This window comes from Pipistrellus kuhlii, unplaced genomic scaffold, assembly GCF_014108245.1.
Source record: "Pipistrellus kuhlii isolate mPipKuh1 unplaced genomic scaffold, mPipKuh1.p scaffold_m20_p_1, whole genome shotgun sequence".
Lineage (NCBI taxonomy): Eukaryota > Metazoa > Chordata > Mammalia > Chiroptera > Vespertilionidae > Pipistrellus > Pipistrellus kuhlii.
In genome coordinates this window covers 11,612,380-11,630,460 of record NW_023425404.1, presented here as the reverse complement: position 1 = coordinate 11,630,460, position 18,081 = coordinate 11,612,380, and the positions used below count along the sequence as shown (strand labels likewise).

Genomic DNA, 18,081 nt, shown 5'->3' with positions numbered 1-18,081 from the left:
AAAAGAAAATCATTAAAATGAGGGCCTCCTCCAATGGACAAAGACAAGGGGGTGGTGAGGGCCTGGGGCGGGCTAAAGGGGTCAATGGGGGAAAAAGGGGACATCTATAATACTTTCAACAATAAAGAATTATTTTAAAAAATGAGGACCTCCTTCCCAATGAATATATTCCGTAAGATTTTCCTTTACTGAATTAACACTTCTCAAGTAGAGGCTACAAGATGTGTTTAGATGCACACAAGCCTGAAAGCAGGTTGTGTGACTGGGAATAAGTGGACAGAGACAGGGCTACACCTACCATATTCACCACAGCCCCAAGAATAGACTTCTTTGTTTCGTGTCAAAACCACCACATGATTATCTCCACAGGAGACCTGCTCCACTGGATTGTTCAGGAAGAAGTCCAGCGGTATGGGCTCTAGTACTTCGGGGCCAAAAACCTTATCCATTCCCATGCAGCCATAATAATCAGATCCAAAGGCATAGAGCTGACCCTCATCTGTAAAAGGAAGGAAAGCACAACCTATCAAAAGAATGACTTATTTTGTCCAATCAGAAAGCTGGGCAGGACTGAAATGAAGACTATCCCAGCCAATGAGCTCACATGAGATGATTACATCAGAGAAGTCTGAAGGCTAGGCTATGTAAGTCTAAAGTTGTTTGTATTTATAGGATCACTTGTGCTGTTACAATAACAGTTTTAACAAGTGGTAGTATCCTCATGTTAAAGACTGACATTTTTTACTGGAATCATCTCTATTTTATAGAGAAAAAGAGAGGTACTAACAAATCATAAAGTGAGTATTGACAAGACCAAAATTTAATTTTAGCTCTTAATTCTTGATTTAGTGTTATCCACACCTGACTAGGTGGTGAAGTTATTTTTCTTCATACCTGGGACATTCCATATCCTACCTCTTCTCTGTTACCCACCTGCCTTCTCCTGGCTCATCAACCCTCTAATATTATAGTAAATTGAGCACGTTGTTATTAATGTGTATATCTGCTCACTGTCTTTGGTTTTGTGAATATTGTCTTTTGTTATAAAATCTCAACTGAAACTGCACAGTATAATACCCCATATTAAATACACCCGGTTGCTTTCTGCTGGTGGCTTACCTGTCACACAGACAGTGAAATCATCACCACATGACACCTGATGAATAGCTTTGCCTTGCAACTTTTCCACATGCTTGGGCTGTCGGTAGGAAGCTTTGTCTCCATGGCCAAGCTGACCGTGGAGTTTAGTGCCCCCTTGCATGTTCTGTTAAATAAAGAGGTCTTGTGAAGTTTTAACCTTTTATGCCAAAAAGCTAATCTTCAATATAACTTTTTGTAAAGAAAAACAACAGGGAAAATATCAACTGGAAATTTAGAAAAAAAAAAAAAAAAAAAAAAAGGATAAGGAGATTAAACTGTTATTTATTTACTTATGAGATTAAAACTTTTAATCGTAGGTAGTAAAAAACCCCTGCCAGCAGGTAAAGACTTAAAAGTATTCAAACAGCCAAAACCAGTTTGGCTCAGTGGATAGAGCGTCAGCCTGCAGACTCAAAGGTCCCAGGTTCGATTCCAGTCAAGGGCATGTACCTTGGTTGCAGGCTCATCCCCAGTAGGGGGGTGTGCAAGAAGCAGCTGATCAATGACTCTCTCTCATCGATGTTTCTAACTCCCTCCCTTCCTCTCTGTAAAAAATCAATAAACTATATTAAAAAAAAAAAAAAGTATTCAAACTGATATCCACCAGGTCTTAAAAGGACACAGTTCCAATTTTGCCTTTTTCTTTTAATTCTAAGGTGAACTATATATTTAACTAGAGGCCCAGTGCATGACATTTGTGCACTGGGAGGACAGTGGAGTGCCACTCAGCCCAGCCTGCACCCTCTTGCAGTCTGGGACCCCTCAGGGGATATCTCCCTGTGGGCCAAAGCTGGCAGTCGGACATCCCCTGAAGGGTCCTAAGCACTGCCATGGAGGCAGGAGTCCAGCTTCTGGCTGAGTGGTGCTTCCCCTGTGGGAGAGCACTAACCATTAGGGGCTGTTCCTGTGTTGAGCATCTGCCCCCTGGTGGCCAGTGCGCATCACAGCAATCAGTCGTTCCACTGTTCAGTGGATTTGCATATTAGGGTTTTATTATATAGAATTATGGGTGATGATAAAAATTATTTTATATAGTCTAATTTACTTTCTACTGGAATACATCCTCTTAGATATTCTCACTAGAAGTTTTACAAATTTTGGTCACAGTTTCCTTGAAATATATAGAGTTCTAAAGAATTTGACTACATCAAAGAGGCTGCTATACAGCACAGAGAATAGTCCTAAATGACTTTCCAATATTTTAATAGAGATAAGTAATTCTTTTCATCAATAACTCAACTCAATTCTTATATACATTTTAAAAAATATATATATATATTTTATTTTGTGGAGAGAGGAAGGAAGAGAGACAGAGAGAAACATCGAGGAGAGAGAGTCATCTATCAGCTGCCTCTTGCACACCCCCTACTGGGGATATGTCCACAACCAAGGTACATGCCTTTGACCGGAATCGAACCCCGGACCCTTCAGTCCCCAAGCCTACACTCTATCCATTGAGCCAAACCGGTTTTGGCTCTTATATAATTTTTTAATTTTTATATTTTTAGAGAGAAAGGGAGAGGGAGAGAGAGAAAAAGCAATGTGAGAGTTAAACACTGATCAGCTGCCTCCTGCATGCTCCCTACCAGGGATTGAGCCTGCAACCCAGGCATGTGCTGTGATGGAGAATTGAACTGGCAACCTTTTGCTGCCCAACCAACAAGCTAGGGAAAGTCTTTATATAACTGTTTTTTAAGGCACTAATTTCACTCTACTTTTGGCAGCGCACACAGGGTCTAGTTCTTTCAGGGATAGTGTTTTATGAAATAACAAGTTACCACTCAAAAAGAGATGCCATATCATTCATTCTATCAATCAACAGTTGAGTTTCTCTACTATTTCACCCACTTAAAGCCTGTCCTCCTAAAGACTACAAAAAATTACTAGAAAAAAATGACTTCCCTCAGGAAAAGGAGAAAGAGTGAAAACCAAGGACCTAAGACAAGATCAGGTAAAGAAAGAGCAGTCTAAAACAAACCTGAGAAGGCATAGCTGAAGAGACAGGAGGAAAGCTAAGGGGACATGCTCTCATGGGAGCCAAGGGAAGAGAAAGCTTCAAGAATAGAGTGGTCAACTTCACTATCACATCCTGCTGGAGATCAAGCAAGATAAGGACTTGCTTATAAAAAGCATCTGTTTTATTTTCACAATTTATAAGTCACTTTGTTAAGAGTAGTTTCAATCAAATGACAGAGATGAAAGTTGCATTGTTGGTGAATGAGGAACAAGTGGGAGATAAAGAAATAGCAATACATGTGATCTGATCAAGAAGGTGAGAGCCAAAACCGGTTTGGCTCAGTGGATAGAGCGTCAGCCTGCGGACTGAAAGGTCCTGGGTTCGATTCCGGTCAAGGGCATGTACCTTGGTTGCGGGTACATCCCCAGTAGGGGGTGTGCAAGAGGCAGGTGATCGATGATTCTCTCTCATCAATGTTTCTAGCTCTCTGTCCCTCTCACTTCCTCTCTGTAAAAAATCAATAAAATATATTTAAAAAAAAAAAAAAAGGTAATAGAGAGGATGGAACCTAGAGGGGAACAAAGGAAAATCCTACTCTAGATATACCTAGCCATCTTCAATCACTGATGGAAGTCTTGGGATTTTCCTGCCATGGCACACTGCTGCATTTGTTTACAAAGCTATTTCACAGATATTAGTTGCTCTGAATCTCATCGTAATAGAACAGGGTAATTAAGTGATTTTCTTAAACTAGAGTCCAGTTTCCTAAGTCCAAACCTAGAGCTCTTAAAAAAACAATTTACTAGAGACCTAATATGTACTAGGCTTTGGACATACATCAGTGAATTTTAAAAATACAAAATCGATGTTCTTTATATTCCATCAGCCCATGCTACTACTCCTGCAGCGCATGTTCAACTTAGACATCTGGGTCTGGTAAACAATTATGCTTACATCACTGTTTTAAAGTACTTAGCGTTCACTTACCACCCAGGTGTACAGTTCCTTCTCCACTGTGACCACAGCAAAGTGGGTGTTCCCTGCACACACCTGCCGAGCACTACAGCCACTCCTGATGACATCCAGTTTTTGGGGAGAGGATTTTCCACCACCCCAAACATAGACTTCACTGGTTCGAGATGTTACCACAGCAATGGGTGCTTCAGACACAGTGCTTGACCTGCCAACAACCCCCAGAACAAAGACACATTTAACATAAAAACTGTATCATAGAAAAATGCTTCCAGTCTGTTCCCTGAGAAGAACTGCCAATTATGGTATGAGAAAGTATGTTCTTTCTTGACAACCCATTTTAACCTTCAGTCATTGCAGGCTTTGCAATTCCTGCCTCAGGGCTTCAGCACAGCTCAGCCAGATCAGATTCCAGTCTGATCCAGAACACCTACACTTTTCAACTTTTCAACATTCATCATGGTAATGATGTCCACTTTAGCATGAGGGTGAAATTATAGCTTTCCTCTTCTCAGAAAGAACTATCTGACATTTAAGCAGATGTTGGCTTCTGAAAGGAGGCCAAAGGCTAATTACCGGGATCAAACAATGCACAGACCCAACAAAGAAAGACACCCTGGTGATAATTCAAGATATATTACTTTTCAAGAGTCTCTTGAACATTTACCTTGGTCTTTTTGTAGGTGCATTAAGCAGTGTGACTTTTTCTTCCATCTCTCTACCAAAAGAAAGGAAAATATACATGAGCAAAATAATATAATCCTATGTTGTACCAGTGTCTCTTTAATATATTTCACAGATTTGATTCTCTATAAACTGTATGTGTCCTATAACATTACAGTACTTTTAGGAAAGAGCCCGAAACAACTCAGTTATATAGGCGTGGCTTTAGACAATTCATTAAATACAAGGGGCCGGCAGTTTGTTTTCTATCTCTGAGAAATGTTCCAGGCTGGAAGAGAGAACCTTGAGCCTATGATGCACATTTTTAAGTACCTACCAACATCTCCATCTAGTCTGCCTACTGACTCCCCAAGTTCAACATCGCTAAATCTCAGCTCATTACCTCTCTCCCATACAACTTTTCTTTCTGACTTTCCTATTTCTAAAACTTCCAACCCCATTCTCCTAATCAACAAGTTCTATAGATTCTACCTATACAATGTCCTCTATACTCACCCCTTTGTCCCAGTCTCACCACCTTAATTCTAGGCATCTTTACTTCCCACCTGGACTATGATTGCACTTTCTGATTGGTCTCACCATAGTTCCAATCCACTTTACCCAGCCCTATACTTATGTAACACTGACATCACTATTGTTAAGCAACTCTTAGGCTGCCTCTCATCACATGAACTGTCCTCTCATACACATCCAATACTTCTGTTCTATATCTTGAATTAAGCACAAATTCCTTTGTCTGGCACTCAAAATTTTTTACCTACCTTTCCAGCCCTCCTTCCCTCTATTTACTGCCCATGTTTTAGCCCAGGGTTTTCATTCTGCCTAAATTGATTATAACTGAATTCTTGGGATGGTCTTAGGCATCAATATTTTTTGAAAGCTTCTGCAATGTTGCTCTTGAGAACCCTGTGACTATAACCAGCACTAATCTAGCCAGATAGGACTTGAGGTTTCCTGAATACTTCCCACAACTTTCTGTGGGTGTGCTTCATCTGGAAAGCTCTTTGTCTTACATTTTTCCATCAAAGTACAAAGTTTTATAGAATATATGTATGTAAATCTACAATTATCTCAATAAAAATTGCAATTAAAAATTATAAATAGAAATATTTAAATAAGAGATTACAATAGTGATTATACTATTGAGAAATAAATCAGATAAAAAAAATTAAATGTCAATCAGCCCCAAAGAGTGACATCCCTGAATATATACAGAACATAAATGTCAGGCCACACTGCTGTACCTAGAGTATCACATATAATTCTAGGCACGAAAACACTGCTTTGGAAAAGAAGCAGAAAAGATTAATTAAAGAACCTAACAGAAATAAAGGTACTAACCAAACAGAAAAGCTTGTGGAATTAGGTATATACTTAATGTATCTAAAGGGTAAGCTTAAAAAAGAGCATGGTAAATGCCTGGATATTGGGAAGATATAGAAACAAAGAACTGGTAGGGGAGAAAAAGGGGTAGTAAGGCAAAATAGTATAATAGGATGAAATACAGACTAGAACATTTAAGGAGGATAAAGAACACCTTTTCCTTTAGGTAAGGGTTTGAAGCCTCCCTGTAGGAGGTGAGGGATAAAGGCCCTCTTTCCTACCTCAAGAGCCCTCTAATAGAATAAATCTCAGCAAACAACCTGTTAGGAATCAATCAAGCTGGACTTTTAGGAAATGGGAACAAGGTATCCTCCAACTCTAACCTACTATCTAAAGGAATGTACTTAAAAAAACACACACAAAAAAAACGGACTGGTCCAAATCCACGCTCCTATCCAACAATTATTGAGCACCTGTGCCAGGCCTTCTTTTAATCCTTACCCTACCTAAAACTAAGGAACAGAAATGTTAAATAACTTGACAAATATAATGACAGAACTCAGATACAAACCTAAGGATGTCTTCCCTTAATTACTAAAACTCTAATGCCTAACTCTAGATTAAAACTCATAGATGAGGGTGGGAGGTCTTAGGGTCTATCAGTATAAATTTAAAAGAAAATAGCACAGGCTTAGGAGGTAAAGTCAGGAGCTACCCCCAAACAATGAAGGCAGAGATGTTAGTAAAAACTAGCACCAGAGCGGCTAAGTCAGGAAACACCTCCCCTTTGTGGTACTCTGATCAGATCGATAACAGTCAACCACCTACGGAAGACAACAGAGGGACTTTTTTGTACTTTACCTCCTACGTTTCCTGAGAAGGGGGCGATCTAGCAGTTCATCTGCAGTGGGTCTCTGCTCAGGATCCTAAAAAATACAAATGGAGCTAGTTTCAATATAAAGGCAATGGGCAAAATGGGATCTAAAGAGGCTTTTCATTTCCTTTTAGAAGGCTATTGGTTAATTATTCAAAGACCACAGTATATTATTCTTTGGTTTTAAAAAACATAATTTCCTATGTCACACTCCATGCTTAATGTTTATTTTATTAACATCAACACTGGTACATGAGTGAAAATGTAACTTTCTCACTTAAATTTCAATATATACAGAATGTAAGACTCTTGTGGAGTGCTTGTTACAAATAAAGATTTCTGGGCTTTATCCATAGAGATTCTGATCCAGTTGGTCTGGGGTGGGGCCCATGAATCTTCATAATTTGCTTGTAAATGCTCCCAACCATGTCTGTGGTTCATGAACAATACTTGGAATAATACTGACTCAGAGGATCACTGAAAGACAAACTGTGAGATTCTAGAACTATATATATTCTGTACATTAGAAGCTCTAAATTACCTCTGACTATACTTTTTAAAAAAATATATTTTATTGATTTTTTACAGAGAGGAAGAGAGAGGGATAGAGAGTTAGAAATATCGATGAGAATCACCGATCAGCTGCCTCTTGCACACCCCCTACTGGGGATGTGCCCGCAACCAAGGTACATGCAATTGACTGGAATCAAACCTGGGACCTTTTAGTCAAACCGGTTTCAGCCTGACTATACTTTTATAAAATCAAGTTACAAAAATCTTGATCATAAAAAATGGATCACTACCTTGGCCATGTTGCTCAGTTGGTTAGAGCATTGTTCCATACACCAAAAGGTTGTGGGTTCAATCCCTGGTTGGGGCACGTATAAGCAACTAACTGATCGGTGTTCCTCTCTCACATTGATGTTCCCCTCTTCCCTCCCCCCCTTCTCAAAAACATATCCTCAGGTGAGGATTAAAAAAAATAAAAGAAGCATAAGGAAATCCCTTTTTTAAAAAAAGGAGGAGTACAAGTTTACAAAGTAATAAAGAACAAAGCAGAACAAAATATGAATTTGTTGGCTGAAGCACACAACTATCAGTAATCTCCCATGCTTATCCTTCTGGGCCTATCTACAAATACATCTTACTGGGAAAGAAGATGTGGTTTTGTGCAGGTTCACCTATGTCTGTGGGTAGCAAACTGTGGCTCGAGAGCCACATGCAGCTCTCAAGCCATGCTTTGCCGCTCTGTTGACTAATGAGTTTGCTGACCACTGCATAAGGCATTACCCTTACCCAGAAGTTTTGACTTCATGTTAAAGACGTTAGTACATTACTAAAATGTTTTTTAAGTGTTTTTCCCTAAGGCAGTGGTCGGCAAACTCATTAGTCAACAGAGTAGAAAACCGAGGCTTGCGAGCCGCATGTGCCTCGCAAGCCGCAGTTTGCCGACCACTGACCTATGTCACATCTCAAACACTAAAGCTGGACAATACTGGGCCCTCAAAAATTCTATGGAGGGTGGGCAAAAGAGAAAATGGGGAGACATCTGTAATACTATCAAACACTAAAGCTGGGAGGAAAAACACTAAGCTGAAATCATTATGTAAGTCCCACTTACCTGGTCAAGGCATGCATGGACCATTTGGATCAGTTCCAAAGAGTACTGACTAGAATCAACTTCCATGGCCCGGATTCCTTGTACAATCTTCACACACAAGTTGAGTGGATTCTATAAGAAAATGATAACTGCATTGTTCTTGGTTTTATAAAGATGGCATTATAAAATACCATTAGGGACTCTGTGATGTCTGTGCTATTATTTAATAGTTTTGCATTAGGTCTGACTTATTTTTTTTAATTTTTAAAAAAAATATATTTTATTGATTTTGTACAGAGAGGAAAGGAGAGAGACAGAGAGTTAGAAACATCAATGAGAGAGAGTCATCGATCAGCTGCCTCTTGCACACCCCCTACTGGGGATATGCCCGCAACCAAGGTACATGCCCTTGACCGGAATCGAACCTGGGACCCTTCAGTCCCCAAGCCGACGCTCTATCCATTGAGCCAAACCGGTCTCGGCGGGTCTGACTTATTTTTATAACTATTACTATGCATCAACAAGAAATGGTTAGGGATGCACTACTGCTATCAGATGGAATGAAGCCAACTGCCTGACATGGAGATATGACTATGTGGCCAATAGCATTAATATTCAGACTGTATTATAATCTGACCCTTCAACTGAACCCCCTCAAAAAGCTAAGCAAGGCTAGCTATGCTTTTTGGCTTTAAATTCTTTTGGCAATTAATTTGTCTCCTAATTTATATGTCCTAATAATGGATATACAGATAATAATAGTATGCTCCAACAGAAAAGGTAGTAAATTATAATAACAAGCTGATAATTATAATATTACTATTATACAATAATATCATCACATTTATAGAGACCAGTATGTCCTAGTAAGCATGTTATGTATTTGATTTTTTTTAATATTTTGTTATTTTTATTTATTTATTTATTTATTTATTTATTTATTTATTTTAATTGATTTTTCACAGAGAAGAAAGGAGAGGGATAGAGAGTTAGAAACATCAATGAGAGAGAATCATCGATCAGCTGCCTCTTGCACACCCCCTACTGGGGATGTGCCCGCAACCAAGGTACATGCCCTTAACCGGAATCGAACCCGGGACCTTTCAGTCTGCAGGCCGATGCTCTATCCACTGAGCCAAACCGGTCCTGGTTGTATTTGATTTTTTTTTTAACTCTTGCAAACACTACACAAGGAGGTTATTATCCTTACCAATTCAGACATGTAACTTTCCCAAGACTACAGATAGTATAAAATAAAGCCATAATTCCACACAAAGTCTATGACTCCAAAACTCATTTTCCTTCCACTATAATATTTAGGAGAATTAGATGATACACCAGAATAAGCTTCAGAATTTAGAAAAATAAATAGGTCTCATGAAAAGTCAATGAATTTGCATCAACTAACACTTGCAATTTTCATATACACTAATCAGAGCATTTCTGAGAGGAATACTTATTTTTTATTTGTTATAGATAATAAAACAGAGGATCAAAGAGATGAAGTGATTTTCCCAAGTTCTCACACCTGGTTTGGAAAGGTGATTGGATGTGAACTCACTTTTGTTACTCAAATTGTGGTCCATAGACAAGTAGCATCAGTATCATCTGGAAGCTATCAGCCCTGTCCCAGACTTACTCAAACAGTCTGCATTTTAACATGATACCCTGCTGATTTCCTATGTTCTCATGTGTATTAAACATTTGAGAAGCAATGCTTTACTTAAGAAAAAAAGGAGAAAAAAAAAAACAACTTAGAGAATTCTTACCCATAAGACGATAACAATCTTTAATAAGAGTAAATTTTTCATAAAAAAGATCAAAACACTTTCATGAGTATTATATAATTTGCCTTAGCTTTTTAAAAAAATGATGTAGCTGAAGCATAAGAAATAAAATGGCTTATCTAAATTATAGCATCACACAGTCGATCCTAGAGCCAGTTTTAAAATTATAGTTAACAAATTCAAGCACAGTGCTCGAACTACTTGATGATTATTCAATGGGGAATTCAAATTGGAGATAAATCTGGACTACAGTATTCTAACAATACACTACTAAGCCAGTGCCAGGATACTAGTTGTTTTTTTTTGCCTTCAGTTGATTTCTGTTCTAGAAATCAGAAGCTCAGCCCTAACCAGTTTAGCTCAGTTGACAGACTGTCAGCCTGTGGACTGAAGGTCCAAGGACTTGATTTTGGTCAAGGGCATGTAACTTGGTTGCAGGTTCAATCTCTGGCCCCACGTGGGGGGGTAAGTGGGAGGCAACCAATCGATGTGGCTCTTTCACACCGATGTTTCTCTTGCTCTGTCTCCTCCCCTCCCTTCCACTCTCCCTAAAAAAATAAAAAATAAAAAATCAATGGAAGAATATCCTCAAGTGAGGATTAACAAAAAAAGCTCAGGGATAAATGAAGTTGATATCTCAATCAAGTGGTACCATTTACAAGGACAATGTGGAGATAACACATCAACTTACTGTAGCATCAAATGTTCTCTTTAGCGTAAGCAGTTCAAAGATGACGCAGCCTACTGCCCAGATATCAGACTTGAAATTGTATTTTACTCCTTGGCAGAGCTCTGGAGACATGTAATATGGAGTTCCAACAAGCTAAACAACAAAGAAAAAAATCAAATAATAATTTATTTTCTGGGGTAACCATATTAATATTTCAACAACTAAATTAAATTTCCTAGGAACTAGAGATAACAACCATAAAACATTCATCAGCATATCCCATTATGGTTTTTGTGAGATAATGTCACTATGGGGAGAAATCTTATTCACTTATAAAGCCAATTAAAAGGAACTAGAGGGCTGGTGCATGAAAATTCATGCATTGGAGGGGGGATTCCTCAGCCTGGTCTGCCCCCTCTTAGTCCAGGAGCCCTCAGGGGTGGGAGGCAACCCAGCAATTAGGGGAAGGCGATGCCTCATCACACCTCTGCTGCTGCCACTGCCGGCAGTGTAAGCCTTGGCTGGCGCTGAGCCTCAGGCGGACCTGGGCAGCTGGGGGGCTGAAGGGACTCTGGAGGCAGGTGTGTGAAGTAGCCGGGGAGGGGGCCCGCCTGGGGGCGGGTCTGACTTTGCCACATGCCTGTCACCCCAGTGAGGCTGAGAGGACTGGGCACCGCCATCTTTGAGGGCGGGCAGTCAATTAGCATATTCCCTCTTTATTAGATAGGATAATCTTTGTGGTAAAGACACTGTGGTAATTTGGGAGCCACAAAAGCTCTGTGATTTCTGGATCATGGAGGCTTGTAGGCATTCGAGGCCCACTAAAATTTCATACAGATAAAAACATACAGATAGACTTAGTAAAAACTCACAAGCGGGAAGGAAGCTGGCAGTGGGGAGAAGGTAAATGAATAAAGGGTTAAAAGTTATAACTAAAATGCATAGCAATGAAGTTTTTTAAATGGCTCAATTTGACATTTGTAATACTAATATAGTCAGTGAGTTTCTTTTAAATTTGAAAAAGACTTCTTGAATTAAGAATGAATTTGGAAATAAAAATGTCCTAAAGGTCATGTCTTTCCCAAGATGAGAAATAATGAGTACCCCATCTTTAATCAGCAAAGCAATTTTCAGATGGCGTACACAACATTTATAATGTTCTTATCATTCCTTCTTTGCATTAACTGGCTAAGAAAAATCAAATCTTGGTTTTATCAGATTATTCTTGATAAAAAAAAAAAATCTACTTAAGACATGATTGCTTCCAGAAGCTCCATATGGCCCCACCATACAAGCAGACTGAATCCCTGAAGCAGAGAATCTCAACCCTGGCTATCAGTATTCTAGAATGTCTCTATATTGCTTGCAGGCATATTGCAACATTGTCAAAAAATACCATCAGGACAAAATTAATTTTTATTAAACTTACATTTTCAAGTTATTTTTAGGACAGAGCATTGTGAAACCAGTAGAATAATAACCGGGTTTTAAATTCCTTAAAGGATGAGATTACTGTCCTTAAAGGTCAACTTATGTCTATGCTTTATTAATGAATGGTCTTTCTTAGAATCAGGTGAGAAGGGAACCCTGCAGTTTTTTGTTTTGTTTTTTTAATATATTTTATTGATTTTTTTACAGAGAGGAACGGAGAGAGCGAGCTAGAAATGTCGATGAGAGAGAATCATCGACCAGCTGCCTCTTGTACATCCCCTACCGGGGATGTGCCTGCAACCGACGTACAAGCCCCTGACCGGAATTGAACCTGGGACCTTTCAGTCCGCAGGCTGATGCTCTATCTACTGAGCCAAACCGGTTTCGGCAAACCCTGCAGTTTAGACTATGTACAATATTAAAGACCAAATTGTTCTCTGGGCATCAGCCTTTATTTGTAATATATGGCTTCTGAACCAGAAAATTTCGAAGGAAATACAAAAAGAGATGTATAACATCATAAGCTCAAATATTAAGAGATAACATGAAATCTATTAAAGATCTTAGTTGGAAAAATGGTAAAGTATTTTGTGGCTTTTAAGAAAAGTCTCTAATAAGTGTTAGAAAGGAATTTGAGGTCATACAGATAATGTAGACAATGACTCTTGAAAGAACATCTGAGCATGTAAATGCCTGTTAGTGAGCCCAGGAAAAAGACTCCTGTAGATTTGTTTTAAAAGTATGGAGAGCTGAAACAGGTTTGGCTCAATGGATAGAGCATTGGCTTGGGGACTGCAAGGTCCCGGGTTCGATTCCGGGCAAGGGCATGTACCTTGGTTGCGGGCACATCCCCAGTGGGGGGTGTGCAAGAGGCAGCTGATTGATGACTCTCTCTCATCGATGTTTCTAACTATCTCTCTCTTTTCCTCTCTGTACAAAATCAATAAAAAAATATATTAAAAGTATGGAGAATCTGCAAGAATACTGAGAAAAGGATGCAAGGTCTAAGGAGAACAGCTGTATCTCCTGGTGCTAGAAAGGAAAAGGAAAAAAATAAGACAAGGGCAACATATACTTACTGTCTCAGCCATGGAATATTCAGAATTAAGTTTCTTTGCTAGGCCATAATCTCCAAGTTTTATCAGGTTTGCCTTGGTCAGAAAAATATTTAATGTCTTTATATCTCTGAAAAGAAAAAAAGAAAATGCTGGTTAGCAAGGCCATATAGCCAATTTAAAAAAAATATATTTTATTGATTTTTTTTTACAGAGAGAAAGGGAGAGGGATAGCTAGAAACATTGATGAGGGGGAAACATCCATCAGCTGCCTCCTACATGCCTCCTACTGGGGATATGCCTGCAACCAAGGTACATGTCCTTGACCAGAATCGAACCTGGGACCCTTAAGTTCGTAGGCCTATGCTCTATCCACTGAGCCAAACCGGGAAGGGCAATATAGTCGATTGTTTTCATCTCATCTACATACCGAGGATTAGAGAAAAAGAGTATGTCACCATTGCTCAGACTGTTATGAATCCAAAACACAATGGTCATCACTTTCACACTGAAAAGGGGATTTGGGAGAGTGAAGTAGAAAATTAAACTTCATCCTCCAGGGCTTCATGACACAGGCATGCCTCCCATACCACTAAAGCCAATAAGAAAAGCTAAGAGGGTAAGACAAAAAAATAATTGCCGTATTTTTCGGACCATAAGACTCACTTTTCCCCCCCCAGAAGTGGGGGGAAAAAGTCCCTGCGTCTTATGGTCCAAATATAGCCTACACATATACTTTAAAAAAAAAGTTTTTTTACTTGCCTGGCTCTGTGTGGTCTCTGTGTGCTTGCCCGGCTCTAAAATGGTTCTAAATGCTGCTGTTTACAGGGTTGATTACATGTGTTTATGACTGTGATGTTGGGTTTTAATGCACATAAAATATTTTAGGACACTATTTGTTTCAGAATCTTTTTTTCTTCATTTCTCTTCTCTAAAAACTGGTGCATCTTATGGTCCGGTGCGTCTTATGGTCCGAAAAATATGGTACCTGTCCCCCCAGATCATTATAATTGCCATAAGGTACACTACTTCTTCAATTACCAAGTATGCTTTGAATGAAGTAACATAAAGGCAATCTTAACATTTGGTTGGTTCCAAAGTGTCAAATCTGTTAAGGCAAGAGAAGAGGCTGCCTATTCCCGAAGCAAGATGATCAGGCTGTGTAGATCACATAATAAATCACTTGCTATTTTTCTTTTTCTTTTTTTTAATATATATTTTGTTGATTTTTTTACAGAGAGAAAAGGAGGGAGATAGAGAGTCAGAAACATTGATGAGAGAGAAACATTGATCAGCTGCCTCCTGCACACTCCCTACCAGGGATGTGCCAACAACCAAAGTACATGCCCTTGACTGGAATCAAACCCGGAACCCTTCAGTCCGCAGTCTGACGCTCTATACACTGAGCCAAACCGGTTTCGGCACTGGTTATTTTTCTAAGGATGAATTGACCACATGTTAAACAAACTGTGCCTGGTTTACTCTTTAACTTCCTTTACTGAAAAATGCAAAATAAGTAGAACAATATTCTTTGCAACTTTTGAAAAGAAAATACTATGCAATAGTAATCATTCAATAGCTATCAAGAAATGTAAGTCAACATTAATAAACCAACCAAAAAGAAATACTGATGTAGACACACTAATCTCTGGCAATGGTTAATGATTCAAGGAGGATATAATGACTTTTGACAATGAAGATAAATTTTAAAAAACAGGATATAATGATGCAGCAATGTTCACTATGGCTCTCTCTCCTACAGCTAGAAATGAACAAAAAACTGTTCCTCCACCCAAAGGCCTAGTACAACTGTATAATTAATTACACAAAATAAGTGGGCTGTTTATTCAAATTAAAAGAATTATAGAATTAAAAACAATGGCCAATTATTGTTCAGAGAAAACATTTACATGAATTCCAAATAATCTAATACCACTTCTCATAGTGGCTTCTAGGCTTTACTGATGAATTAATGAAATGAACTCTAAAATCTCTCTTAAAAAATGACTGAGCAGTACTTAGCTATTAAGGAAATTGTTCTTACATCACAAACATGGTTTAATTTCAGGAAGAAAATATAACACCCTTCATTATTCACTTTCCTTTCTAAAATATATCAATATGACCTGGCTGGGTAGTTCAGTTGGTTAAAGTGTCATTCTGAAACATCAAGGTTGAGGGTTCGATTCCCAGTCAGGGCACATACAAGAATCAACCAAGGAATGCATAAATAAGTGGAATAGCAAATCGATGTCTCTGTCTCTGTTTCTCTCCCTCATATCCCTCTAAAATCAATAAATAAAAATTTAGAAATATATAAATGTAAAAGCCCTGCCTGCTTAATGAAGAAAATATTAGTACTGATGGGAGGCACCTAAGGTAGGGGTTGGATTGGTGGGGAGGAATCAATCCCATATTCTTTCACTCATTACCTATGAAGGATTCCGGCTTTATGGATACAGCTCACTGCTGAAACAATCTGAAATAGGTACCACACCACCATCTGCAGAGAAAAAAATAAATTATATTTGGCCTGGAAACAAACAAAAATTCGATTTAAATACTCTTTCTCAAACAAATAAAATTAAAAAAGCTGCAACCAGAAGTTACAATTCAACAGGACTTGACCTCTCTTGCTTGTAGGTTGAACAGGCAAAGGAAAGTGGTAGGGGTAAAAAGAAAAAGCAGGTCAGCATAAAATAGTTCCAATGGCATTATAAAGTATAGTATGGTGAAGCAGACTTGTGGAAAGAAATCTGGGAAGAATGCAAAGGTATAGAAAACTGGGCATACCAGTATGCAGTAACAGAACCGGAAAAGAAAGCCCATAGAGAGTCATGATGTGGTAAACCATTTAGGAAGCAGCTATAGACAGCTTCCTTGTTAGAGGTTTCCTTTCTCATGAATATCAACCAGAGCCTGGAAGAAGTGTGAACAAAAGGAAAAAACCTCTTCATTGTTGGAAGAGTTAATACAGAATCAGAATACAACAAATTACAATTCTAGCTTCCTACCATAGAAATATGAATTACCTCTTCCTCAAACAACTTGTCCTTCTGACGAAGGATTTTGTCATACAGGTTCCCTCCTGCAATGAAACAAGAGACAGGTTTGAATTGCTTAACAGAGATTAAAGCTTGGCTCCTGTATCTACTAGGATTTTAACAGTTAACACAAATGAAGCATTCTGCTTCCTCTCAAAGGAAATCCCTCTTCCCTCTTGACTTTTCCATCTTTCAAGTACTACCCTGTTCCCCCAAAAATAAGACAGTGTCTTATATTAATTTTTTCTCCCAAAGTTGCGCTAGGTCTTATTTTCAGGGGATGTCTTATCTTTCCATGCGCTAGGTCTTATTTTCGGAGGATGTCTTATTTTCGGGGAAACACGGGTATATGAAAAATATTCTTTAGAGATTCCCCTCCCTAATGGTAGAAGCTCAATACAAAAACAGGAAGTAAGACATTTTGAAAAGAGGAGAGTAAAACCATTTCTATAGTACCCTAATTAGTGAAAATATATTGAAGGTCTTCAAAATCAGATTTTCTTTTCTAGAACTTCTTTTAAAAGAATCTGCAACATTTTTATAACATCTCTCTCACTGTGACTATTAGATATTAGAACAACAGTGAAAACATGTTTTGTATTTGCAGGTATATATAAACTTCTTTTTCTTTCCACTAAAATATTTCCCAAAGTTTAAGGAACACCTTAAACCAGCAATTTTCAACCAGTGTGCAGCAGTACACGGATGTGCCACAGAAGCACAATGGTGTGCTGCAAGAACTTTTAAAACATGCAATTACCTGACTATTTAGTCAGGGCACTAACCTCTTTTCCCTCAGGTTGTCAAATAAAAAAATGACAACAACCAACACAACAGTATCTGGTGTGTGTGAATCAAAATTATACTTTTTTTTTGTCAGATCTGAAAAAAAACATATTTTTTGATGTGCCACAGAATTCTGTAATTAATTGATTTGTGCCATGAGATAAAAAAGATTGAAAATCGTTTCCCAAGACTGTTTCTAATTATTACTCTCTTTACTAATTCAATACTGCAGAATAAGTCTGAATTTGCTTCTCCCTTTCCTTTATCAAGTAATCCCATATAATATGAGCTAAAATGGTAATTAACTGGATCGTGGACTGACCTTCCAGAACGACTTTCCAGAACAACCTTCTGGAACAACCAGTGGGTGGGGCTGCGAGGCAGCTGGGGCTGCGAGGGCTGAGCCCCTTGCATGAATTTTATGCATTGGGCCTCTATCACAGACTATAATTGATCATGGGCTATTTTACTTCCTACTCGCAAATATAACTTACACTTTAGCCCTGGCTAAGTTTCACAACTTTCTACCCCTTTATACCTCCCCCTAATTTAGTAACTAGAAGTTTCAATAAAGGTACCATTTGTTCTAGATCTCCTAACCACAAAGGAAGTTAACTACTTGAGGCTTCTGCTACTTCAGAAATCTCTATTATAACCTTATGCATGTAGGGTTGATCAGAACCAGGACAACCATGATATAAAAGAGTCTAGACAAAAAAGTTAGAATCTAGGCCCGGAGCAGCGGCTGCCAGGCTGGG

General features: G+C 38.6%; 1 protein-coding gene across 4 annotated transcripts in view; it reads right to left on the bottom strand.

Annotated features, from left to right (window-relative positions):
- Positions 1 to 18,081, bottom strand: part of NEK9 (NIMA related kinase 9) — a 41,096-nt gene that overhangs the window by 18,295 nt on the left and 4,720 nt on the right. For all 4 annotated transcript variants that reach the window (XR_004986810.2, XM_036431092.2, XM_036431072.2 and 1 more), the window contains exons 3-12: positions 16,526 to 16,581; positions 15,926 to 15,996; positions 13,518 to 13,623; positions 11,029 to 11,160; positions 8,572 to 8,682; positions 6,938 to 7,002; positions 4,737 to 4,787; positions 4,085 to 4,277; positions 1,120 to 1,264; positions 299 to 499 (exon numbers count right to left, since the gene is read on the bottom strand). Coding sequence is in view for 3 of the 4 variants with exons in the window: in XM_036431092.2 (XP_036286985.1) it covers positions 299 to 499; positions 1,120 to 1,264; positions 4,085 to 4,277; positions 4,737 to 4,787; positions 6,938 to 7,002; positions 8,572 to 8,682; positions 11,029 to 11,160; positions 13,518 to 13,623; positions 15,926 to 15,996; positions 16,526 to 16,581 (1,131 nt within the window). In the remaining variant the exon portion in view is untranslated. The remainder of the gene's footprint in view (positions 1 to 298; positions 500 to 1,119; positions 1,265 to 4,084; positions 4,278 to 4,736; positions 4,788 to 6,937; positions 7,003 to 8,571; positions 8,683 to 11,028; positions 11,161 to 13,517; positions 13,624 to 15,925; positions 15,997 to 16,525; positions 16,582 to 18,081) is intronic.